The 24,957-nt window shown below is 52.5% G+C and overlaps 1 protein-coding gene and 1 pseudogene across 1 annotated transcript; one reads left to right on the top strand and one right to left on the bottom strand.

Moving 5' to 3' along the window:
- Window positions 1-18: 18 nt before the first annotated feature.
- LOC114769652 (protein crumbs homolog 1-like) lies at window positions 19-7,099 on the bottom strand (annotated as a pseudogene).
- A 2,159-nt stretch (window positions 7,100-9,258) lies between these two features.
- Window positions 9,259-24,836, top strand: LOC114769336 (abnormal spindle-like microcephaly-associated protein homolog). Its single transcript, XM_028962257.1, has 30 exons — window positions 9,259-9,645; window positions 9,883-10,026; window positions 10,124-11,183; window positions 12,360-12,440; window positions 12,520-12,603; window positions 12,688-12,834; window positions 12,962-13,198; window positions 13,294-13,361; window positions 13,451-13,592; window positions 13,665-13,795; window positions 14,093-14,268; window positions 14,417-14,562; window positions 14,688-14,773; window positions 14,884-15,096; window positions 15,192-15,396; window positions 16,063-16,196; window positions 16,409-16,537; window positions 16,623-16,817; window positions 16,921-20,805; window positions 21,228-21,377; window positions 21,555-21,721; window positions 22,601-22,760; window positions 23,012-23,086; window positions 23,170-23,319; window positions 23,391-23,582; window positions 23,654-23,846; window positions 23,916-24,070; window positions 24,156-24,332; window positions 24,429-24,601; window positions 24,689-24,836. The coding sequence occupies exons 1-30, from the start codon at window positions 9,337-9,339 to the stop codon at window positions 24,789-24,791; spliced, it is 9,267 nt and encodes a 3,088-aa protein (XP_028818090.1). The 5' UTR covers window positions 9,259-9,336; the 3' UTR covers window positions 24,792-24,836.
- The last annotated feature ends 121 nt before the right edge of the window (window positions 24,837-24,957 follow it).

Here is a 24,957-nt window from a genome sequence, read left to right as displayed (position 1 = left end):
CGCATAATTACAATAATCTATTACTCACTTGGTCCCCGCGTCCACGATGTACCACGGAATCTCCTCAACCTTGTCTCTGCCGAGAGAGAAAAACCAATCAAAATATTTTACTTTTATCCAAAGCGGCACCAGCAATTCTCACTCGGTTTCCGTAGACGGTGATTAAACTACAGAAAGGACTTTTTCCCGAAACGATGATTAAGATGCGATCCAGGTGGGACTTGAACCCACAATCTCCAGCTCCGGGGGCTGATGCCGTATCCATTACGCCACCGAGCCCCAGCTCAGGAATATTTTCTAGTCATTAAGCGCATGTTATGTTAGCGAAACAGTCACCTGCCTTGTCCTAATAATAATAATATTAATATTAATAGTAATAATGAACTGTAGGTTTATTCATCAATCAGCCATAACATTAGTTGATATTTTAGAAATGAGCTGATATGGGTTTGCATGCTGCAGGACTCACATGCACCAGGGCCCGGTGAAATTCTCAGTGCACAAACAGGCATATTTAATAATAAAAATGATAGTAATAATTATAATAATATAATAATAATTTTTAGAAATTGAGCTGATATGGGTTTGCATGCTGCAGGACTCACATGCACCAGGGCCCGGTGAAATTCTCAGTGCACAAACAGGCATATTTAATAATAAAAATGATAGTAATAATTATAATAATATAATAATAATTTTAGAAATGAGCTGATATGGGTTTGCATGCTGCAGGACTCACATGCACCAGGGCCCGGTGAAATTCTCAGTGCAGAGACAGGCATATTTAATAATAAAAATGATAGTAATAATTATAATTATAATAATATAATAATAATTTTTAGAAATGAGCTGATATGGGTTTGCATGCTGCAGGACTCACATGCACCAGGGCCCGGTGAAATTCTCAGTGCACAGACAGGCGTACTTGTTGATGCCATGCAGACAGGTGGCGCCGTTGGCACATGCGTGACCCTCGCACACGTCCGCCTGCTTCTCGCAGTTGGTGCCGGCGTAGCCGGGGGGACACGCGCACTCGTACGCCAGGCCCCTCACGCTGCAGCGGCCGCGGACGCAGGGCCGGGACGCGCAGGTGTCCTCGTTCACCTCGCAGCGCGGCCCCGCCCAGCCCGCGCCGCACGAGCAGCTGTAGAGGTTAAAGAGGTCGCGGCAGCGGCCGCCGTTCAGGCAGGGGTCCGGCTCGCACACCCCGGACCCCCGGCAGCCGAGGACGGGGCCCGGGGACGTCCGGAGGAACTGCTCCTCCTGCAGCCGGGGCAGCTCCAGGTCAGAGGGGTCGTGGTACGGCAGCGCGATGCCCCCGACCTCCACCGTACTCAGGCACCCGGCCAGATTCCAGCCGGCGTCTGGACCCAGGCCGCCCAGCAGGACGTCCACCCCGTCCCTCAGGAAGTCCAGGCCGCCCCCCTCAGCCTCGGACGTGGAGGCGGGGTCCTCGCGCTGGTCCAGGACCAGCGTCCAGCGCGACGCCTCCGTCCAGGGCGTGACCATGAAGAAATCGGCGTGGTGCCAGAGGCCGTCGCTGACCGGCCGGCGGCTGCTCAGGCTGACCGGGCTGGTGGCGTTGGTGGCGTTGGCCGGCGGCGACGCCGCTCAGCAGCTCCAGGAAGAGCAGGCCGTCCTGCACCGACACCGTCACGAACTCGGAGCCGCGCCGGCGTGCAGCACGGCCGCGTTGCGTTTACGGGTGCGGATGGCGAAGGAGATGCTGGTCAGGCTGCGGACGATCCTGCCGTTCCCCCGGTACGACAGCGCCGCGCCCTCCTCAAACGTCGCGTTGGAAATACCTGTCCAGATGAGAGACGTACCCGCCAATCACGTCCAATCATTTACATTTCCGCCATTTATCCAGTCAGTAGTGAGAGGGACAGTCCCCTCCTGGAGACACTCAGCCCCTACTACAATCCTTAATAACATGTAATTAAAAGTGCTGAGCTCATGATTAATCATGATTATTTTAATAATCAAGCAGCCCGAAAGCACGCAGTGAAAAAGTGATCTTCGATCTGGTCTGGTTCCGGTTAATAACTAATGAAATCACCCTGATTATGATCTGATTATGGACATAATGACTTTAATTCGAGCGAGGGACGCAGGGGACACTCACACTCGTAGCCCGTGGCGAGGGTCTGGCAAGCGGCCTGGGCGGGGCAGGGGACAGTTGACACCACCGCACCTCCTCACACGCAGCCCGGAGGTGTTGGGGGGACAGGAGCAGCTGAAGCCGTCCCACTCCGAGTAGCACGCGCCCCCGTTCTGGCAGGGGTTCTTCTGCGGGGAGTTTAAAAGACACAATCATCTTTTTAAAACTGTTTCTCAAATAAATTGTGACATTTTTAAATTGTGAAGTGATTGTCATGGTGAGACACTGCAGCGCAGCACACGGTGTCATGGTGAAACGTGTCCTCTGCATTTAACCATCACCCTGAGTGAGCAGTGGGCACCATGACGGGCGCCCGGGGACCAGTGTGTGGGGACGGTGCTTTGCTCAGTGGCACCTTGGCGGGTCGGGATTGGAACCGGCAACCTTCCGATTACGGGGCCGCTTCCTTAACCACTAGGCCACCACTGGCCCTTTTAAAAGACCACCGTCTACCAAACAGACCTGTAAATATTGTCCCGTTTCAGTCTATAGTACCGATCCTTTGCTTTATTAAATGGTTTAACTTTTTATGATTTCGTCTTTACCGGTCCACTTCAGGAAAAGGTCGCCGCTACAGTGTGTGACTTACAGCACAGGACTCGTCCCCTGGACATCCTGCGGTGACGTGGCTCATGTGCTCCAGCGCGTACGACCTCACGGGGACGTCCAGCGGGAAGAACTGCAGCCGGCGGCCGTTGAGCTGCAGGTCCTGGACGCAGCCCTTGAAGTGTCCGCCAAAGGAAGAAGCCCGTCCAGCCTCCGCCGAGCCGCCGACATGGACGGCGTCCCCCGCCTGGACCCGCACCTGCTGGACCATAACGGACCCTTGACTCTGTCCCGACTGGAACAGCGTCAGCCGACCCTGCGTCACCGTCACCCTCACAAAGTGGACGTCGCCGTCACTGAGCGAGGCGGACGCCTGCACGCTCTCTAAGCCGCCGGCCTGGACCTTGACGCGGCCCTGCTCCAGCCACGCCCGCAGGTACTGACCACTGCTGTTGGACAGGACCAGCAGAAGGCCACCGGTCTTCCGCGTCCGCAGAAACATGGACACCTCAACCGCGTCCTCGTCGTCCGAGTTGTCCACTCTGAAGACGGCGTGGCTTTCCAGGTCCTCGTTCCCAAAGCGGGCTGTGATGTACTCTGCAGGAGACAGAGATCATTTACGTCCAGTCTGAAAAGGACATAAACTCAACACAGTGTCATTTTCGTAAAATATCGTTTTTTTAAAAACGTGATGAGAACGAGATGTAAATGCTGGTCATGTGACTATAACGAAATATATCATGTAATATAAATGTTTATATGTTTAGATTCTAAATTAAAAAACTAGACTAAAATGTCTCTTCATTTTAATTGACGAAAACGAGACGTTATTTCCTCTCACTTAATCACGTTATTATTTATATGCAGTTTTTCTGTTTCCTGTGTCTCCCATTCAGTCCCTTCCTCCAGTCCCGTTCATGCATTATTAATATTTCAGAATGCATGTGGTGACTTATCGAGTATTCTGTAAGGTAACAATAATATAAAAATATAATAATAAAATGTTGTTTTTGTCTGTTCTACTCGGTACTTGTACTATACTGACTGGGTTAAACAGAAGACTAAAATGAGACTAAAATGCTTTAAAACTTGACTAGACGAAAATACGACTGGACGGGACCAAGACTAATAAAGACTAAAATGAAAGCTGGACGCAAAGTCTGGACTAAAAGTAAAATTAAGACGACTATGCAGACCACATTAACATTCATCTCTCTGGTTCCTCCTTTAGTGATACAGCCGGTGAAGGATTTTTTAATGACGTCTCTCACCGTCGGAGCAGTTCAGACCCTCGTAGGGACGCTGGCACCTGCACTGGTACGTCTGCCACAGGTTCACGCACTCCCCGCCGTTCTGGCACGCGTTGTCCTGGCAACGGTCCCTATGGACACAGCCGAGCGTGACGTTCACCGCCGAGCTGCTCAGCCAATCCTCCGGCACCATCAGCTGCGAGTCCACAAACACGTCCCTCAGGCAGCCAATGAAAAGCGAGCCACGCCTCCAGCCCGTCCGCAGCCGCGCCCCCAATGACCGGTCCTGCCAGGGCGGAGTCCGGCGGCCAACGGGGCCGCTCTCCACCTGAGCGACGGCCTCACAAGCCCCGCCCTCGCACCCTCCGTCCAGCAGCGTCAGCACGAGGAAGCCGTCGCCGAGCACGGCCTGCGCGCCGTGCCACAGCCCGTCCGTCACGTTGGGGGACAGCTCCAGGCTCGGCTGGGACCCCCTGTTCAGGCCGAGCCGCAGGCGTCCCTGCCGAAGCTCCAGGCTGAGCAGAGCGCCGCCGCCGCCGCCACCGCCGCGCTGGAACAGCACCGCGTCCGGCAGCACGGTGCGGAAGCTCAGGGTGACGTTGCAGGGGGCTTCGGTGTCCAGGACCGGACTCTGGAGGAGCAGGTGGCCGCGCCTCTCGAAGGAGAAGGTGGTGGAGGTCTGGCAACGCGATCCGGTGAAGCCGGGGGGGCAGAGGCAGTCGTACCCGCGGGTCCCTGCGCTCAGGAACGGCCGGCAGGACGCCCGGTTCTGACACTCGTGGCCCGCGCAGCCGTCCAGCGTCTCCGAGCAGTCCTGGCCGCCGTAGTCGCGGGGACAAACACACACGTAACCGCCCAGCGTGTTCTGGCACGAGCCGCCATTCTGACACGGTGACGCGTCACACTCGTTCACGTCCTCCTGGCAGGACGCGCCTGAGGTACAAACAGAACCAACACGTCCAAAAAGAACAAGAAAAGACACGATTATGTAATAAAACCGTACAATATTTACTTCTGGAGCCATCACAACAAAATACCGATTTTATTTCATCTGTTGACCCATTGTTGCACCTCGGCACGAGCCATCTTGTAGGGTGGAAGTAGCTTAAATCCCAGGTTCGAACCCCACTTACTACCACCGTGTCCCACAGGGGGGGACTGTCCCCGTCACTACTGGATAAGGGTGTCCGGTAGAAGCCGTAAAACTAAAAGTATATTATTTAAGCAGGTGGAGCCGTCACCCACGGGACACCCCGGAATCGATCACCCCAAGTCGGTATTATCAACGGATTAACCCACGCAGCGCGCGTCACGAATGACGCTCGTGTCACTCTGAGCTACGATGGCCTAATACACACTTGTTCACAGCGCCGTTTCGTTATAAACGCACGCAACACGCAACACGTCACATGGAACCCCAACGCAGTTTTTCCTTCAGCTTTCTGGAAAGAGGCCACGGTATTACCGGATGAGACGTGGGGACGGACCAAGACGGGGGTTACCTGCACCGAGAAGCAGCAGAGCCCGCGCCCACGCCGTCCACCTGGCCATGGCCTCGGCTCGGTGTGCCCCGTCCCGCTCCGGCGGCGAGACCCGGGGATTAAACTAATGACGGCTGAGCGTCTTATTTTAGACGCCAGCGTCCAGCAGGGGCCGGGCGTGGCCGGGGTTGCGTAAGTAAATCCGCCCCCGTCCCGGTGAACAGGTTACCCGCGAGTCCCGGCGGGCACCTGCATTGGTACCCCGCAGCCTGCCGGGGGTCGTAGGTCACAGGGAAGTCCGGGGTCGGCGCCGCACAGGCCTCCGTGGAGACAGGGGCTACTGGCACACCTCACACAGCGGCCCCTCGAGACCTGGTCCGGGGCCACAGGACGTGGCTTTATTTCACAGGAACTGTTCTATAGGCGCTTATTTCTGCACCCGGTGGGGGAAAAAGACGGCAGCTCATCTTGGGGGGGGGAATTAGTGGCCTGAGGCCACCTGGCGCAGCACGCAAGCTCTTAATCTCTCTCTCTCTCTCTCTCTCTCTCTGAACCTGGCCAGCACTCGCAGGTGAAGACGCCTCGTCCCTCCACACAGAGGGCAGGACGAAATGGGGCTGCTCGCCGCACCCACCGACGCCTACTTCACACAGGTCGCCCTGGGAACCGGCAGCACAGGTGCAGGAGAAGCCGGAGGGGTCGTCATGGCAACGCCCCCTGTTGAGGCAGGGCTGGGACTGACACGCGTGGAGGCGGAGTTCGCAGTTTCTACCTGCTCACGTCAGAGACAGTAAAATTGGATGGACATGGACTATGGCAGGGGTCAACCCCCCCCAAACCACGATCAATCGATTGATAGATAGATAGAGATTCTGCCCACTGCTCGACACTGATTTCATATTACAGTTCGACAAACAAGTTAATAATATTAAGTCACTTACAGTTTTGATAAAATGATGACGGTTTTGGTGTATTTTAGCAGCGAAAGTAGATCCGATGAATCCAAACAAAGATCCCATCCTGTATCCTACTCGCGCCCCCCCCCCAAGAACCACTGGACTATGGGATGCCGTGCCGGTCAAAACCTGACCTCTGAACTGGTCCACGGTTTTAACCTTTATCTATGTCTGGGGATTTAAAGAAAATTGACGCACCAATCGGAACGTTGGCAGCTCTCTGCCTGTCTCTGCCGGGACCGTCCCGCTCGGCCTGTGTAAATAATCACCTGCGTATCCAGGCCTGCAGACGCACTGGTATCTGCCGATCCGGTTCAGGCAGGTGGCGCCGTTGAGGCAGGGCTGCGAGACGCACTCGTCCACCTCCACCTCGCAGTACCTGCCCTGGAAGCCGGGCACGCAGAAGCAGGTGGGACGCGCCCCGCGGCCCCTGCAGATGGCCCCGTTCCGGCAGGGGTTGGGGTGACACGGGTCGACTGGGCTCTCGCAGCTCCTTCCTGCGTGGTCCGGCCCGCAGGAGCAGCGGTACCCCGGCGCGGGGCGGCAGTCGGTGCCCCCCGCTCCGCAGAACACCTGGGCACAGAGCCGGACCTGGGACAGGCACGGTGACCGGGCGGACGGACCCTCCGCACACTGACAGGCCAGGTCCCGGGCAGAGGTGGGGGTGCAGGTGGCATTTCCCAGGTCCCCACAGCGCTGGTCCGGGAGGGGCGGGCCCCACAGACTGGCACTGGCACAGGTAGCCTGACGGAACCTCGTGGCACATGCCGCCGTTCTGGCATGGCTTCGACAAGCAGAGGGATGAAGCCCACGGTGAAGAGACCCCTAAAGACAAACAGGCAGCGTTTTAGTATTTCTACATTATTAAAAATTAGAATATGATAGAATTCATGTTAGATGAGCCAATGAAAGGGGCTAGAATTAGTTTGTCCTTGATTCTCGTGCCTCTGATTGGCTCACAGCGCAACACAAAGCACCACATTGCGCCACCATGGCAACCGGTTCAACACTTGCGGCTGCCATGGGGACGGCCCGCAGACAGAAGTCAGTCATTTGTGGCACCGTGCGTCCATTCAGGTCCGCGCCACCGCCTGCACAGCAGCTGATAACTCGGCTTTGTGCTCCACGCCGTGTGTTCTGCATGTCAATGATGGACGATCAGCGAGATTGGGAGCGTAGCCCCGCCCCCCGCGCTGCGGTGTTGGTATGATTATGAAAGAGGAATTTCAGAGAGCCTCATCAGCCAAAGACCACACGTTTTTATCACAGAAACGACTGGCGTAACAGGTTTGATATTTACAATATCAGACATTACCAGACGCCCTTATCCAGAGCGCCTTACAGTCAGTAGTTACAGGGACAGTCCCCCCCTGGAGACACTCAGGGTTAAGTGTCCTGCTCAGGGACATGATGGTAGTAAGTGGGGTTTGAACCTGTTACCTGCCAGGCTACGACCACCCCCTGATATGATGTGAAGATATTGACAGCAGACGTGCGACGCATCAGAAATGCTCACGACGCTGCGAATGCACGCATCTCCCTTGTCTGCGTGGATCTCAGCAGAGCTTCTGAGGTCCATCACCATCTCGACTGGACACACGCACAGACGAGAGCCACCGGATTATTAGTGACGCTCATTACTCGCCTCTGGCTTTCTATTGGGCTCAATCAACTACATACCTTCATATCCGTGTCGAGACCTAATGCTTTTTAGTGATGGGGTGTGATCATCTCACAAGTTGCACATACCACATGAAAAAGAACATGGAAAATTCACACAAAGCACGCACACAGGCCCAAAAAAAAAGGGTCTTGTGTGCATTTACACATATTTAGTGTGGTATGGTGCCCCTGGTAAAGATCTAATCTGCCGTGCAATACATGGAATAAATCAACACACGTTTAACCCCAGTATTGATCATGCAACCAGGTTCATATTTACTTCTTTTTTCCAAACTCGTGGACGGGCAGATCAGATCCATCCATCACGAAGCAGCAGCACGAAGTAACGAGTTTTACGAAAATCTTCCTCACCTTCCGTCCACACGGCCAGCGCCAGGAGGAGCAGGGATTTAATCCCGAAGCCCGGGGAGGGCAGCGCAGGGGCGTCCATGCCGAGGAAGCATCCTGGAGGCGCGGCGATGCGAGAGATGCGGCGGCGCGCCGCTTCACATGCTGCTTCACACAAGAGCTGCGGCTCCTGCTGCTGCTGCAGGGAATACAGTCAGGCTGGAGGGCGGATCTTTATCACGTTTCTTTTTCAATCGAATACCAGTCCCATTTCCCCAGCAGCAACAGCTTTTTACTTCATAAACTGAACTCTGCATGAATGTGCATGTTTGCGTTTACCAGACGTCCTTATCCAGAGCGATTTACAGTCAGTAGTTACAGGGACAGTCCCCCCCTGGAGACACTCAGGGTTAAGTGTCTTGCTCAGGGACACGATGGTAGTAAGTGGGGTTCGAACCTGGGTCTTCTGGTTCATAGGCGAGTGTGTTACACACTAGGCTACTACCAGCCGGTAGGTTAAATTAGGCGTTGCCTGAAGTGTGTTGAAATGAAACAATTAAGAAAAAAGAGATGTCTTCAAATTTAGATAATCCATTTTAATGTTCAGTGTATGCTTGTGCCGTTAATCGTTACCGAACATCGCCACACGGAGGCTGCGGGACGAAATGAACGCCGCTCCAACGTGGTGGGCGTGGCCTCGTTCACTTTTTAAACAGTACTCGCATTCTGATTGGGCGTCCTTCTGTTTACCGCGCAGCGATTGGACGACGCTCTCGCCAGCCCCTCGCCGATTGGTCGGAACGCGGTCGCAGAATTCAAACTGCGAGTCCGCAGCCGGAAGTGGACGATTCTGAGACGTGTGCGCGTACGAGTGAGGCGGACGTCGGTCGTTGCTCTTTTTTAAACGATGCTCGAAATGTTCTAATGCCAGCATGGCGGATGTCGTGCCGAAAAAGACGCGTTTCGCTTTCAGCCCGACGAGCCGCGTGTCGCCGGACGAGTCTCCCCAACGCGGTGGAAGTAAAAGCGACAAGGAAAATGACGCCTCGACCCCTGTTCTGAGTTTAGTTCAGTTCTCCAGGGCTCCGTTCGTATCGTTCGGAACCGTGAAGCTGGGCCTGGCGAGGACCTCGTACTTACGCGTGTTTAATCCGATCGAAGATGTGAGCGCAGATGTGAGAGTGGACCGGATTCCCTCCGCCAAGGGATTCTCCGTCGATCACATTCACTTCACCATTGATGTGAGTACATTTGGATTTATTTTTTAGTAGCAGTATTTCATATTTCACAACTAAACTAATAATAAATACTCATTTAAGGTCAATCTACGTTTTGGTAAATACTCTTATTAAAATGTTCAGCCCTTTCTGTTTTAAAGTGTAAAGCATCATTACATGTTTGCAGCCCGTCGGTCTTGTAAGGTTGCATGGTAGTAAGTAGCAGGTCTCTGGAGATAATTCTACCCTCTGCATGAGCAGCCGGAAGACAGTGTCCTCTTGAACATCTCCTGGACCCCGGTGGAGGAAGGTGGCGTCAGGGAGCTGATCACCTTCACTGCGAATGGAGTCGTTAAGCATCAAGCCGTTCTGCTGGGACGAGCGGAGGCACCGAAAAAGAAAAAGGTAATAATCATAATCGAATTTTCTTTAATGCCACCTCTGTTTCAGTAAAAAAAAATGCACCGGAAGCATTGCGTGGCTGTGCATTTTTGTCTTTTAGAAGAGCCTGTGGGAGTCTATCAAACACAAACAGGCAGAACCGCCCGGGACCTCCAAGTCGCGAAAAGTTCCGTCGGCTTCAAACAAATCAGCCAACAAGACCTTCCGTGTTGCCCGGCAACCTCGGTACCAAAGGGACAAGCAGCGCAGCCCCCTGTCCCAGTCCAACAGCAATCCGCAGGGAAGGCCCCGCCCTCGGACCGGCGCCGTTCCTGCACAGAGCGACTCGCCCCTCGTCCTGCTGGTACCGGCCGACAAGATCTTGGACAAAGAAGTGGACTGTAGGGTCTTAAACCGGACTCTGTCCCCTATCCGCATGCCGGTCGTTCCCGCCACGCCCGGGTCCGATCCAGGCTCGAGGCTGTCCGTGAGGGACGCATTGGCCGCCATCGACTCCGAGCTGTTGTGCGGCGTTAGTCCACCAAACGCCTGCTCCAGCTTCGAGTTTTCCGACTCGCCGGAGTCTGCAAACGAACAGGCCAATTTCGCCGACCAAGATGTCCAACGTGCAGCTCCTGCTGACCTGAGGCTGACCTACTGCGTCAAACCGAGAGCCCCACCCAACGAGCGGCGTGAGGGTCCAGCCCCCCTGAGGATTCCGGTCTGCTCCGATACGGTCACCAAAGCCGGCCCGGTGCATGCGGGTGGCCCAGACCGACCCAAGCTGAAGTCGTCTAGACGTCGTCTCCTGGAGAAGACTCTAGAGTTGCAGCCTGGCGGGCCAGCAGGGTCCGACAGCGCGGTTAAAGGTCTCCCCATCATCGAGTCCGATGCCAGCGTCAGTACCCCCAATAGTTCGTCGGTTTCCTCGGCGACCACTTCCCATGCCTCCACATCACAGCAGGACTCTCGTCCACCGGATCCGGTCACCGCTGCGGCCTTCTTCAGCCCGTTCCCCGTCCACAAGCCGCTGGGACACCAAGCCAGGAAACGCAAGAGCGGCGAGCTTCCAAATGCCGAGAAGGTCTTCCCCACAAAGAAAAGTAGGTCTCCTGCAGCGGCGAAGGAGCCCAGCGGAACGATGCGAGACAAAGACTCCACGACGAAGATAAAACCTGGTGGTGAGTTTTACATTTACTTTATATTCCGTATATAGTGAACTAGCTTAGGAAATAATCATATAACTGCATTACTATGCTGTTACAGGGACAGTCCCCCCCCCGGAGACACTCAGGGATAAGTGTCCTGCTCAGGGACACGATGGGGTTTGAACCTGGGACTTTGTGGGCTTCTGGTTCATAGCAGGGTATCTGCAGATCCTAAAATTTGTCTCTAAATGTAATCAAAAATAATAATAATCCTTAAATCCAGAGTTTAAAGGTCTTAAAAATACTGCAGACCCAGTACAACGTTTTTTTTACTGGTAACCTCTGAAGAATTTCTTATGTATTTTGCATTTCTGTGTATGAGACCAGAATTGAATGGAAATAATGCACTGTCTGGTGGGCGTGTCCACATCGTAGTTCAAATTTCTCTGATATTACTGAATCGGGTAAAGCATGTTCCCCCATGACATATGAAACACGCCTTCAATATGTCAGTATTCCGCCGGTCATGGTGCACCGTGCACTTCTGGGTTCACTAAAGTGCAAAAAATACCGCAGTCGCCCCCTACTGGCTTGCTGCAATACAGGTGATATCAGTCGGTGAACATTTACAAAGGCAAATAAAAATTACAGAAATTTGGAAGGAAAATGTATATATCAAATAATAATATATTACTTGACATAAAATACAATTAATATTGTCTTTTAGAAGAGCATCTGACCTGTGTCTGTAGAGGAAAAACTCGGATCCTTGCACAAATGTAGGGGTCTTAAATTAATTTAATACAGGGTCTTAAATTTTAAAGTATTAAATTTGTCTTCCTTAAACCCCCAGACTCCCTGCATAAGCGACTGTCCAACCCGATATACGTCCATCTCTACCCAGTACCAATAACACGCATACTATTTCACTCCTGCAGATCTGCCCAGGCTTAATGCATTTATAGCATTTATATTTACACCATTTACCAGACACCCTTATCCAGAGCGACCTACAATCAGTAGTTACAGGGACGGTCTCCCCCTGGAGACACTGCTCAGGGACACAATGGTAGTAAGTGGGGTTTGAACCTGGGTCTCCTGGTTCACAGGCGAGTGTGTTACACACTAGGCTACTACCACCCCTGCTTCCTTAATGCTTCCTTTATTTCTTAAATCTGACCCTATCTTGTGTTTTGACTCGTCTTCCAGCACGAAGCTCACATTCGTCCACACGCAGGATGGACACTAAACCCCGGTCCAAATCTCGGCCTCCAAGACCAGACCAGAAGGGTTCGTGTTCCTTTCGATCCGCAGTCATGGGGTTACTGGTGTATTACTGGTTTTAACTGTGTACTGGTTCGGATCGCAGGTCTTTCCGGCGCCTCGGCGAAGACATCGAGAGTGATAGCCACGGCACAGTCAAAGCTGACCTTCATCAAGCCAGCTCAGACTGGTATCTCAGTGCTTCTGGTTCCGGTTGAACTGCCTATAATGAGCCGGGGTTTTGCTGGGTAACTTCTTCTTTTCTTCTCCCCAGCGATACCCAGACACCCCCTACCATTTGCTGCCAAAAACATGTTTTATGATGAACGGTGGATTGAGAAGCAGGAAAGAGGCTTCACTTGGTGGCTGAACTACGTCCTCACCCCAGATGACTTTAAAGTGACCACTGAGGTCACTAAAGGTATCCAGTTCTGTTTTTAAATGACCTTAATTGGCATTCAAGCGTGGTTATGATTATTGGTATATTTTTAGATGTATTGGGAATATAGTCCAACCCGGCTGGTCTTTTTTTGTGGTCTTTGCTTCAGTCAGCGCGATGTCACTGGCCCTCGGGTGCAGCAGCTTCTCCATCCCCAGAGCACCGACCAAAGAGGAGATGTCCTTCAGGACCTACACCGCCCGGCGGTGGCTGAACCGGCTCCGGCGCGCGGCCTGCCAGCTCTTCACCTCTGACGGCATGACCATGGCCATCCAGCGGCTCGAACTGGAAGTGGAGGCCAAGAGGCTGCTGGTTCGAAGAGACCGCCACCTCTGGAAGGATATAGGTCCGTCTGCTGATCTCCAAAGCTGACAATGGAGAATAGCTGTGATTTGTGCAGATGTTGCCAGATGCCTTCACATGTTCATTCTTGACTTTCAGGAGAACGTCAGAAGGTTCTGAACTGGCTCCTGTCCTACAATCCTCTTTGGCTACGAATTGGACTGGAGGTACTTTCTTTTACCGTGTTTACATATAATGTGGAATCGAATGTTCTCTTGGTGTTCATTGAATTCCATCATGTTTCCCTTCACTGCAGACTATCTACGGCGAGCTGATTTCTTTGGAGAGCAACAGTGATGCCGTGGGCCTTGCCATGTTCATCCTCGGGCGCTTGCTGTGGAACCCCGACATTGCTGTGGAGTTCAGGCACCCCAAAGTGCCTCATCTGTACCGAGACGGTAATGCCAGGCAGCATTTGCAGAGGCCAGGGGTCAATTTGAAGGCACTTTTTAACTGTGACGTTTCATCAGGGCACGAGGAAGCCTTGTCCCGGTTTACCCTGAAGAAACTCCTCCTGCTTGTCTGTTTTCTCGACAAAGCCAAAGAATCCCGGATGATTGAGCACGACCCCTGCCTGTTCTGTATGGATGCCGAATTTAAGGTATGACATTCGTTTTTATATATACTGAACGTGTAAAATAAATCTCTTCCTTGTTTTAATGGGGCAGCCTAGCGGTTAAGGAAGCGGCCCCGTAACCAGAAGGTTGCCGGTTCGAATCCCGATCCGCCATGGTGCCACTGAGCAAAGCACCGTCCTCACACACTGCTCCCCGGGCGGCTGTCATGGGTGATGGTTAAATACAGGGGACACATTTCACTGTGTCACCGTGTGCTGCGCTGCTGTGTCTCAAAATGACGGTCACTTAATTTCCACTAATACACTAATTCTCTCCGATAGACAAGTAAGGACCTGCTGCTTGCTTTTTCAAGAGATTTCCTGAGTGGGGAGGGAATTCTGTCTCGTCATCTCGGCTATTTGGGGTTGTCTGTGTCCCACGCTCAAACCCCGCTGGACGAATTCAACTTTGCGGTCAAGAATTTGGCCACCGATTTACGATGTGGGGTTCGTTTGGTGTAAGTATTCAAATGCACAAGTTAACATTGATGGGATGTTTTTAAAAAAGGCAATAATGCTAAAAACTACATATGAATATAATTTTTATAAATAGAATTATCTACATGGAGACCTTGTGAGGTGACATAATAAATCGGTTCCCCTCAGGCGCATAATGGAGCTTTTTAATCATGACTGGAGCTCGTCTCGGAGGTTGAGAATCCCAGCCATCAGCCGCCTCCAGAAGGTCCATAATGTTGACCTGGCTCTTCAAATCCTGAAGCAGAAAGGAGTCGACTTGAAAGACGAACGTGGTTAGTGGTCACATGTAATAAATGTAATTTACTATAATTTTCCCATTCGTTCTTCTATATTCTGCTTAGTTTGTTCCATGTAATGCTTGTTTGTGCCTAACTGGATTACATGAATGATTTTTAAGGCGCAATGATCGAGTCCAGAGACGTTGTTGATGGACATCGAGAGAAGACGCTAAGCCTTCTGTGGAAGATCATTTTTGCTTTCCAGGTGTGTTAAGCGTCCCTTATTTTCCACCAGACTTGGCCTTTTAATCCCAACCTGACCGGATTAGCCGGGGAGGAAGTGACTGACCCCCCCTTGGCCTGTTCCTTTTTTAGGTGGAGGTGCTTCTTGATGAGGTGCAGCTCCGGGAGGAAATCAGTTTCCTCCAGAGAACGTGGAGGACGAAGCAAAAGCTGGATTACCTTCGGTCAGACAGGGGTCTTCCACAAAAGACCATGAAACCCAGGCTGGTGTTTGAACACAGCAGTGAGAAAATCGTGCTGCTCATGGACTGGGTCAATGCTGTTTGTCAGTTCTACAGTTTAAAAGTAGGTGGTGGTGTTATTTAATTTTTTTTTATTCTATCTAATATTTGTCTGTTAACCAAAGATTAATATTGCATTGGTGTTTATGCATTATCCAGGTGGAGAACTTCACAGTGTCCTTCTCAGATGGTAGGGCTCTCTGCTACCTGATCCACCATTACCACCCTGGACACCTGTCCTTAGTGACGGTCAGTCAGAACACCACCCAGACAGTGGACAGTGGGTCCCGTGGGCGGCTGGATCTGGACAACTCCTGCAGCGACTTGGACGGCTCCTTCGAGACGGCGTCCGTGACACGGCAGGGTAAGAGAATGATGAAATTTTGGGGTTTAACAGGTTTCGGTCTTAAAGCAGATCGGTTGTGCATTTCAATTATCGCGAAAAAGATGCAAAAATGGATTCTGAAGAGGTGAACTGGAGACTGGCCAATTTATGTCTTTGGATGCATCGGCAATGAAAACAACGTTTCTGAGGTATAGCAAAATGGACCATGAACGACTTTAAACATAATAATGTGGCGAGCTTTCACCGATTCGCAAGGAACGAACACTCTGCACTTATTCTGGATGGAACAAGAGGTTCATATTTGTCCAAGCTATTAGGCGGAGTCAAGCGTACAAACACGCCCACTTTTTGATTACTGACTAACAAGAAGGTGGCTGCTCTTATTCTCTGCCTCCCTACACTAAACCGCGTTTGACCCCCGTGTATCACGCATCATGTTTGTGGGGCTCAGGACCGTTTCTGTCGTTTCGGCCCAATTACAGCTGTACTGTGATCATCTCAGTCGTATGATATTCGCACCAACACACCAGGTCCATGGTGTTGAGAACCTCGAGCACAAAAAGGTTCGATCAGAATGTTCAAATCCGACTCCAAAAGCAAAAAGATATATTTGCATGATTTTTTAAATGGAGTTTTAAACTTATTTTCTAAATTTTTTTTTTTCTTTTTCACTGGCATTTCTAGCCATGGATTTCAAAGAGCTGCTGGAGAACGAGAAGACTAACTTTAGGTTGGTGAACCAGGCAGTTTCCTATCTTGGGGGAGTCCCAGCCATGATGAATCCTGCCGACATGTCCAACACTATTCCTAATGAGAAGGTTTGTGTCGTCGGTTACAACAATTCTGCTTTTTAAATTCAATATTGAGAAAGTAACCGTTTTTAAATGTTTTTAAATTTTATATATATATACACACACACACACACACACACATAAACAAATTATATATATATATATATATATATATATATATATATATATATATATATATATATATATATAATTTTTTTTATATTTGACGACCCCCCCAGGTCGTCACATGTTTCCTGTCCTTCTTGTGTGCTCGTCTCTTGGACCTGCGAAACGAGAGCAGAGCTGCCAGGGTCATCCAAATAGCATGGAGGAGGTACAGACTGAGGAAGGACCTTGAAACTTTTCAGGTACTCCTAACTTCATACGAACCGCGCATGAGAGCTCGTACGTGACAAATGTTCGAACGATATATATCGCAACCTGTTCATTTAGATGAGAAGTGCTGCAGCGGCTAAAATCCAGGCTCTGGTTCGGCGGTTTCTCCTGAAGCACAGAGAGAGGCGACAGGCTGCTGCCGCCACGGTCATCCAGGCCGCCTGGAGGGGACGTGTCCAACGCCGGACAATGCACAAAATGAAAATGCAGAAGATGTTTGCTTTACAAAATAATGCTGCAACCATCATTCAGGTACGAATAACACATGTTGTTTGAAATGGATGCTTTGTGTCAATTTTGTCCAATAATTTCTGGTATTTGCCTATTTTTATCTTGACGTTCCTCTGGCCTTCAGAAAGCGTACAGAAACTGGAAGCTGTGGGACCTTCTGAAAAGGAACCGTGCAGCAGCGGTGATCCAAGCGGCGTTTAGAAGATGGCGCAGGAGACAATCAACAGTCAGGAAAGCGGCTGCTGTGAAGATCCAGTCGTGGTTCCGAATGCACCGATGTCGGAAGGAGTACTTTGACACGAGAGAGAGAGCCATTCGCATCCAGGCCTGGTACAGAGGTCAGTCTCAGCGGCGCCGCTTTCAGGCTTCGAAGCGCCGTCACGCCGCCGCCGCGGTGATTCAGAGCGCTTTCCGAGCCGCCGTGGTCAGGAGGCACGTCGCGGCGATGCGCCGCGCCTCCGCCGCGATCCAGCGCTGGTTCAGGGCCTGCGTTCGGCGGGATCGGGAACGGCGGCGATACCTCATGGCGAGACTTGCCGTCGTTAAACTGCAGGCGCTTGTCAGAGGGTGGCGGGTTCGAAGGATTCTCCACGAGCGCAACACAGCTGCCCTGAGGATCCAAGCTGCTTTCCGGAAGGCGGCGGCACGGAGGGCGTTCCTGTCCTTGGAAAGAGCGGCGGTCGTTGTGCAGCGCAGATACAGGGCCCGAGTCGTGGCCGAGCGCGCCAGGAAGGAATATACGGCTCTGAAGCGTGCCGCAGGGACCCTGCAGGCGGTCTGGAGAGGCCGAGCAGGAAGGAAGAAGGTTCGTCAACTCCAGAGATCCGCCACGCTCATACAGTCGTGGTACCGCCAACGCGCGGCCAAGCGCAAAGCGGCCACCGCGATTCAGAGGCAGTTCCGGGCGGTCCGGCTGCGCCGGAGGTTCCTCGCGCTGAGAAGGGCTGCCGTGGTCCTGCAGTCCGGGTATCGCGGCACGCGAGCTCGACAGCAGCTGCGGGCGAAGCACGAAGCGGCAACTTTAATCCAGCGATGCTACCGGGCGCACCGAGAACGGAGGCGGTACCGCCAGCTGCGCGGAGCAGCTACCGCGTTGCAGGCCGCGTATCGTGGGAACAGGGCGAGGCGGCGGCTGAGAGCTTCGTCCGATGCGGCGACGGTCATTCAGGCGCATTTCAGGATGCACCGGGCGCGAGTTTCGTACGTTGCCATGAAACGTGCAGCTACCATCATACAGCAGCGTTTCAGAGCGCATGTCCAGCGGAGACGAGAACGTGAGGCCTACCAAACGACCAGAGCTTCAGTACTCACCCTGCAGGCAGCTTTCAGGGGGATGCAGACCCGCACCCGTGTTCAGAAAATGCACCACGCCGCGACGGTCATTCAGGCGCGTTTCCGGATGCACCGGGCGCGACTTTCGTACGTTGCCGCGAAACGTGCAGCTACCATCATACAGCAGCGTTTCAGAGCGCATGTCCAGCGGAGACGAGAACGTGAGGCCTACCAAACGACCAGAGCTTCAGTACTCACCCTGCAGGCAGCTTTCAGGGGGATGCAGACCCGCACCCGTGTTCGGAAAATGCACCACGCCGCGACGGTCATTCAGGCGCGTTTCCGTGGCCGCGCCGGGCTCCTGGCGTTCCAGAGAACTTGCTGGGCAGCTCGGGTAATCCGGCAGAGGTTCCGAGCCCACAGGGCGAGGACGGTGGCCGTCCGGGAGTACGCCGCACTAAAATCCGCAGTGCTATGCATTCAGGCCCATTATCGCGGCATGCGTGTCAGGAGGCGCGTGATGGTCATGCAGAACGCCGCCGCGGTGATACAACGAGGATACGGAACGTACCGGAGACGCCGGGATTTCCTTTCTCTCTGGACCGCCGCAGTCAGGATCCAGAGGCGGTTTCGGGCGACGCTACTCGCGAGACGGCAGCGAACGCGCTACCTCTCCATGCAAGCGTCCGCCGTCACCGTCCAGTCCGCGTTCAGGGGCTCGAAGGTGCGGAAAGAATTCCGAGAGCGAAGCCTGGCAGCCACCGTTATTCAGACCGGTTACAGGATGTTCCGGGCAAGAACGGGCTTCCGAGCCGTCAGACTGGCCGTCGTGATCCTTCAGAGGAGATTCCGGCTCCACCTTCATGCGAAACGGGATCGAGGCGCCTTCCTCCACTTGCGGCGCAGCGCGGTTTTACTTCAGGCCGCTTTCCGAGGGAATCGGCTCCGCCGGGAGATCAGCAGGATGCACTTGGCTGCCACCGTCATTCAGGCGCAATACAGGAAGTACCGCTGCCAAAAGCGGTACAGAAGAGTCCTGTGGGCCGCCAGTACCGTACAAGAGCGGTTTCGGGCGAACAGGCTGAGAGACGCGCAGCGGCGGCGGTACGCCAGACAGAGGAGGGCCGCTGTGGTCGTCCAGTCGGCGTTCCGCGGTTACAGGGCCAGACGCCAGATCCTGTGCATGCAGAAGATGGCCGCGGTCATCCAGAGGAAGTTCGTATCCTTCCGACAGCGGAGGCGCTACCTGGCGCTCAAGTCGGCCGTCGGTGTCTGCGAACAGAAGTACGGCGCCCTGCTGGAAGCCCGGCGCCGGCGTAAAGAAGTCCTGGCGAAGGTCGACGCCTGCATCGCAATTCAAGCCGGTTGTCGGGGAATGATGGTCCGGCGAGAGTTGCAGAAAAGGCACGGGGCGGCAGTGACGCTGCAGTGCCGTTTCCGGGGGCTCGTGTGCCGTTCGTACTACGGACGTCTTCGGTGGGCCGCGACCGTTATTCAAGTTCACTTCCGGGCCAGACGAGACATGAAAGCCGAAGTGGAGACGTTGCGGCAGAAACGGCGCGCCGCTGGGGTGCTGCAGGCCGCGTATCGCGGCATGAAGGCCAGACGCCGCCTGAGACGCATGCACCGCGCCGCTGCAGTCCTGCAGAGACGCTACCGAGCTCGCCTGGACCGCCGCCGGTTCCTGGCCCTGAGGAGTTCTGCCGTTACCGTTCAGCAACGCTACCGCGCCACGAAGGCTGCCAGGGAGCAGAGGCGGCGTTACCGACGTCTGCAACTCGCCGCTCTCGCCGTACAAGCTGTGTACAGGGGTCAGAAGGCCAGAGGGGACATCCGGCGAAAGCACCGGGCTGCCACCGTCGTCCAGACGGCGTTCAGGGGACACCGGGAAGTTGTGAAGTTCCAGGCCATGCGGCTGTCTGCCGTCATCGTTCAGAGACGCTACCGGGCCTGCGTTGAGGGCAGGGACGTCCGCCGGAGCTTTCGGATGCTGAGACAGTCCGCCGTGGTCGTCCAGGCGGCCTACAGGGGACTCCGAGCAAGGCGGGAAGTTGCCGTAATGCACCGAGCCGCCACCGTTATTCAGGCTGGCTTCCGCATGTCCAAGCAGCGATCGCAGTTCAAGAAGCAGCGCTGGGCCGCCAGGGTTCTCCAGCGAAGGTTCCGCGCTCGGAGGCTTCGGAACCGCCAGGTGCAGAGGTTCCGGCAGGTGAAGAAGGCGGCCGTCTGCATCCAGGCGTTATTCAGAGGGAAGCGGTCCCGGGACCTAGCAAGGCGGATCAGGGCGGCGAGGACCATTCAGAGGTGGTATAGATCCTGGCGGCTCGTCCGGAAACAGAGAGCCGGTTACGCCGGCGCCCGGCGCGCCGCGGCGGTCCTGCAGGCCGCCTTCCGCTGCATGCGGGCAAGGAGGCTGGCCAAGCGGATGCGGGCGGCCATCAAGGTTCAGTCAGCCCTGCGCATGTCCCTGCACAGGAAGAGGTTTCTGCAACTCCGCTCCAGTGCAGTCAGGCTACAGGCCGGCTGTAGGGCTCTGGTGGCCAGGAGGACGTACCTGGCCCACCGGAGGGCTGCCGTCACCCTGCAGAGGCGCCACAGAGCCAATCGGGCCATGCGAGAGCAAAGGCTCCTCTACCTGAAGACCCTCCAGGCGGTGCACAGGGTTCAAGCGCACGTTCGTGGACTTCTCCAGCGCAGGAAGTACCAGAAGCTGAAGGAAAGCACAGTTACCATTCAGGTGAGAGAACCTACTGGGAGTTTTAGTTTTACTGAATCCATCCTGTACAATTAAAATTTCATATTAAGGTCTAGTAAGAAATAAGATCTTAGATAACTGGTGTAGGGTGAACCAGAAGACCCCAGGTACCATCCCGTCCCTGAGCAAGACTCTTATCCTTACTGACTGTAAGGCGCTCTGGTAAATGCTGGTGCCAGGTTTTCTTTAGTCCACTTCATCGCCAAAAGTGACCAACATGTCTAGTGCCCCCTGCTGGCTGTCTGCAGTACAAATTTGAGCATTTCCTAAGTAATCGACTTCATCACTGGACATTTTAAGATGGTTATTGAAGTCTCTGAGTGGTGATGAATAGGCTGAGATAACATCTCCGTTACTGTTAGAAGAGTGTATTGTCATGATCTCTTCTTCTAATGTGTCTTTAGGCCCATTATCGGGGAATGATTGAGCGACGCAAATATAAAACCAGCAAAGCCTTCATTGTGTTAATCCAGAGGCGTTACAGAGCTCACGTTCTGCAGCAAAAAGAGAGGAGCAACTTCCTAAAGATCCAAACATCCGTGCTGCTCATACAGGTAAGGTGCAATCTGAAGGATTATGAATCTCCATGTGTATTTTTGCTTATAAGTGTGTCTGTCTCTCTGTGTGCTTGTTGTACATCTTCCCCTCTGTGCAGTTGTAGCATAAGCAATTCATAAAGTTTTCTGATTCTGATATTGGTTATTTTAACATTTCCCCACATGAATCGACAGAGAGCTTTCCGACGTCATCTAGACAGGAAACGCACGAAGCGAGAGCAAGCAGCAGTACGAATTCAAGCGTGGTTTCGAGGGGCTGCAGCACAGAGGAATTATGTGGCATATCAGGCTGCCATAGCGACTGTTTGTAGATGTATACAAACCCGGCTACTGCAGAGAAGGTAATATTGTTAGTGTGTGTGTGGTGTGTGTCTGTGTGATTTTTTTTTTTATTATATATATATATATATATATATATATATATATATATATATATATATATATATATATATATATATATATATATATATATATATATATATATATATATATATATATATATATATATATATATATATATATATATATATAACTCACAAACACTCAGTTCAGGCCAAAAATTTGGACACCTTCTGATTCAACGTGTTTTCTTTATCTTCATGACCATTTACGTTGGTAGATTCTCACTGAAGGCATCAGAACTATGAATGAACACATGTGGAGTTCTGTACTTAACAAAAAAAGGTGAAATAAGTGAAAACATGTTTTATATTCTAGTTTCTTTGCTCTGATTCCTGCTTTACACACTCTTGGCATTCTCTCGATGAGCTTCAAGAGGTGGTCACCTGAAATGCTTCTCCAACAGTCTTGAAGGAGTTCAACACCAGAGGTGTTTAGCACTTGTTGGTCCAGCTCACCCCAAACCATCTGGATCGGGTTCAGGTCCGGTGACTGTGGAGGTCAGGTCTCCACTTTTTGTTAAGTACAGAACTCCACATGTGTTCATTCATAGTTTTGATGCCTTCAGTGAGAATCTACCAACATTAATGGTCATGAAAATAAAGAAAACATGTTGAATAAGAAGGTGTCGACTTTTGGCCTGTACTGTGTGTGTGTGTGTGTGTGTGTGTGTGTGTGTGTGTGTGTATTTTTAGACGTATGGCGACAATTATCAACAATGAAATTGTTCTGCGGCTGTTTTAATTGTCCATTTTTGTTGACCATGTTGACTGAACACTTCACCCCTGGTGTACCGTGCTGTCTGGGAATGGGTGTTTCAGGTTCAGGGATGTCCAGCAGAGCGTTCGAATCATTCAGCAGCGATGGAGGGAGACTCTGGCCACCAGAAGTCAACGCTGTCACTACCTGACAATGACAGCATCTGCCGTCACCATTCAGGCCTTTTGGAGAGGCCACCGAACCAGACTAGAGCTTCAGAAGGTGATTTTTACTTTAATAGCAGTGGTGGCCTATCGGGTGAGGAAGCGGACCCGTAATCGGAAGGTTGTGGGTTTGAATCCCGAACCGCCAAGGTGCCACTGAGGTCCCCTTGATCAAGGTACCGTCCCCACAACTCGCTGTGTCACTATGTGCTGTGCGTCACAATGACGATCACTCTCACTTAACGGAGAGATTTTTATATTTCTATACAGTCTGAGTCTGGAGCGCTTTTTTCATGTTAATAATTGCAGGAGCGGCGAGCTGCAGTTCTGCTCCAGGCCACTTTCCGGCGCCACGTCCAGAGACGCAAGTTCAGGGAATCGAAGGTACAGAAACGCTTTTCATATTTTAGAAAAGAGTTTTTTTTCCTCCAGTCTGTCCGTACCGTGGACTCTGCTTTACGCTTCAGATTAAAGAGGCGGCGGACGCTAGACGAAGGCTGCATTTCTCGGCAGCCGTTTACCACCATCTCAGCGCCGTGAAGATCCAGAGAGCTCTCCGTGCCCACTGGGCCCTCCGGGCCGCTAAGGAGCAGTTGACCTCTGTCGTCTACATCCAGGTACGTCCACGCGAATCTGACCCGTCCCCTCCGTCCGTTTGTCTGCATCTGGAACGTCTTCTTCCCCTCAGAGGTGGGTCAGGGCCAAACTACAGAGGAAGCGCTACCTTGAAGACAGGGCAAAGGTCATCGCCACGCAGCGAGCGGCGAGGGCGTGGCTCTCCCGCCGCAGCCGGGCCGCCGCGGTAGTCCAGCGCGCGGCGAGGAGGTTCCTCCGGACGCGGCGCGAGCGGCGGGTGCTGCGCGGGATCACCAAGGCTCAGGTACGATGGCGCCGCGAAGCTGCCAGCAGAGCGCAGGCCGCGTTGCTTATTCACCAATGCGTCCTCTGAAGGCCTTGTGGCGGGGACATCGCTCTCGAAAGCTCAGCGACACGAGCAGAGTTGTCTCCCTGCGGCGCCGCCTGTCCAGGGTCAACCGAGACGTCAAAGAGGACGACAAGCTGTGCAACAAGACCCAGGCGGCCATCGCCTTCCTGTTCGGATGCCCGAATTTCGCCTACATCATTCTGGCCCTGAAATACTTAGGTGGGAGTTTAACAACGCCGAACAGTTCCGTACGTAGCGGAGTAGAACTAACGCCGCCGTGTCGTACAGAAACGGCGACCAGGCTGTCGCCCGAGTGCTGCGAGTGTTTGGTGAACAGTGGCGCCACCCAGACCATCGTCACCCTCATCCAGAGCTGCAACAGGAGCGTTCCATCCATGGAGATCATCAGACTCTCCGTCCAGGTCCTCCTCAACCTCTCCAAGGTGAGTATTTAGGCCCCGCCGTCACGTTCGTAGTTTTCATTATTAACACGAGGTCTAATTTTCCATCCGGTGTTCATTTCCCCAGTACAACAGGACCATCGAGGCGGTCTATTCTGCGGAGCACTCTGTGGAAATGCTCCTGGATCTGCTGCAGATCTACAGGGAGAAGGCTGGAGACAAGGTTGCAGACAAGGGAGGCAGCATTTTCACCAAGGCCTGTTTCCTCCTCCTCCTCCTGGTGCAGGATGGCCAGCGAGCAGCGGTGGGCAGAACCGAGCGTGTAGAAGTGGCTCGTTCTTTCTTCTGATCACATAACGTAACTACATTATCATCATTTTTTCTTTTAAATGAATTGTAGGAAGTGCGAAGGCTTCCAAAAGCCCTGGACCGGCTCTGTAGCATCTATCGCCTCACTGCTCGAAAATACAAGATGGATGCTGAAAGAACTGTAACCAAACAGAAGATGAATGCATCTCTGAACGGAAGCTTCTTCACCCAAGCGACCCCGCGAAAGCAGAAGCCCGTGCCAAAGTAAGACTTAATAATGAATTTTGATGTTAGACTTAAACTGAGATTTCTGAATTTTGAGCTTTTTTTTCTTTTATTAAACCCTTGCAGATTTGCTCCAGACTGGGTGCTCAGAAGAGACAAGATGAAGGACATTGTTGATCCTCTTCGAGCGATTCAGATGTTGGCAGATGCTCTCGGTGTTGTGCCATGAATTAAAAAAAATGTTTTTTTTTGTTTTTTTGTTTTTTTCTTTCAAAGAGTGTATAAAGAATTTGCCTTATTGTATTTTTTTTTTTTTTTTTTTTTTAAAGAAGATTTTATATTCCTTTTTTTAAAAGGTCATTTACTTACGTTCTGTTCATTTTCTGATGTGTTGT

The sequence above is a fragment of the Denticeps clupeoides genome, chromosome 19, assembly GCF_900700375.1.
Source record: "Denticeps clupeoides chromosome 19, fDenClu1.1, whole genome shotgun sequence".
Taxonomy (NCBI): Eukaryota; Metazoa; Chordata; class Actinopteri; order Clupeiformes; family Denticipitidae; genus Denticeps; species Denticeps clupeoides.
Note: the sequence above shows the minus strand (reverse complement) of the source record. Positions and strands in the feature narration are given on the sequence as shown.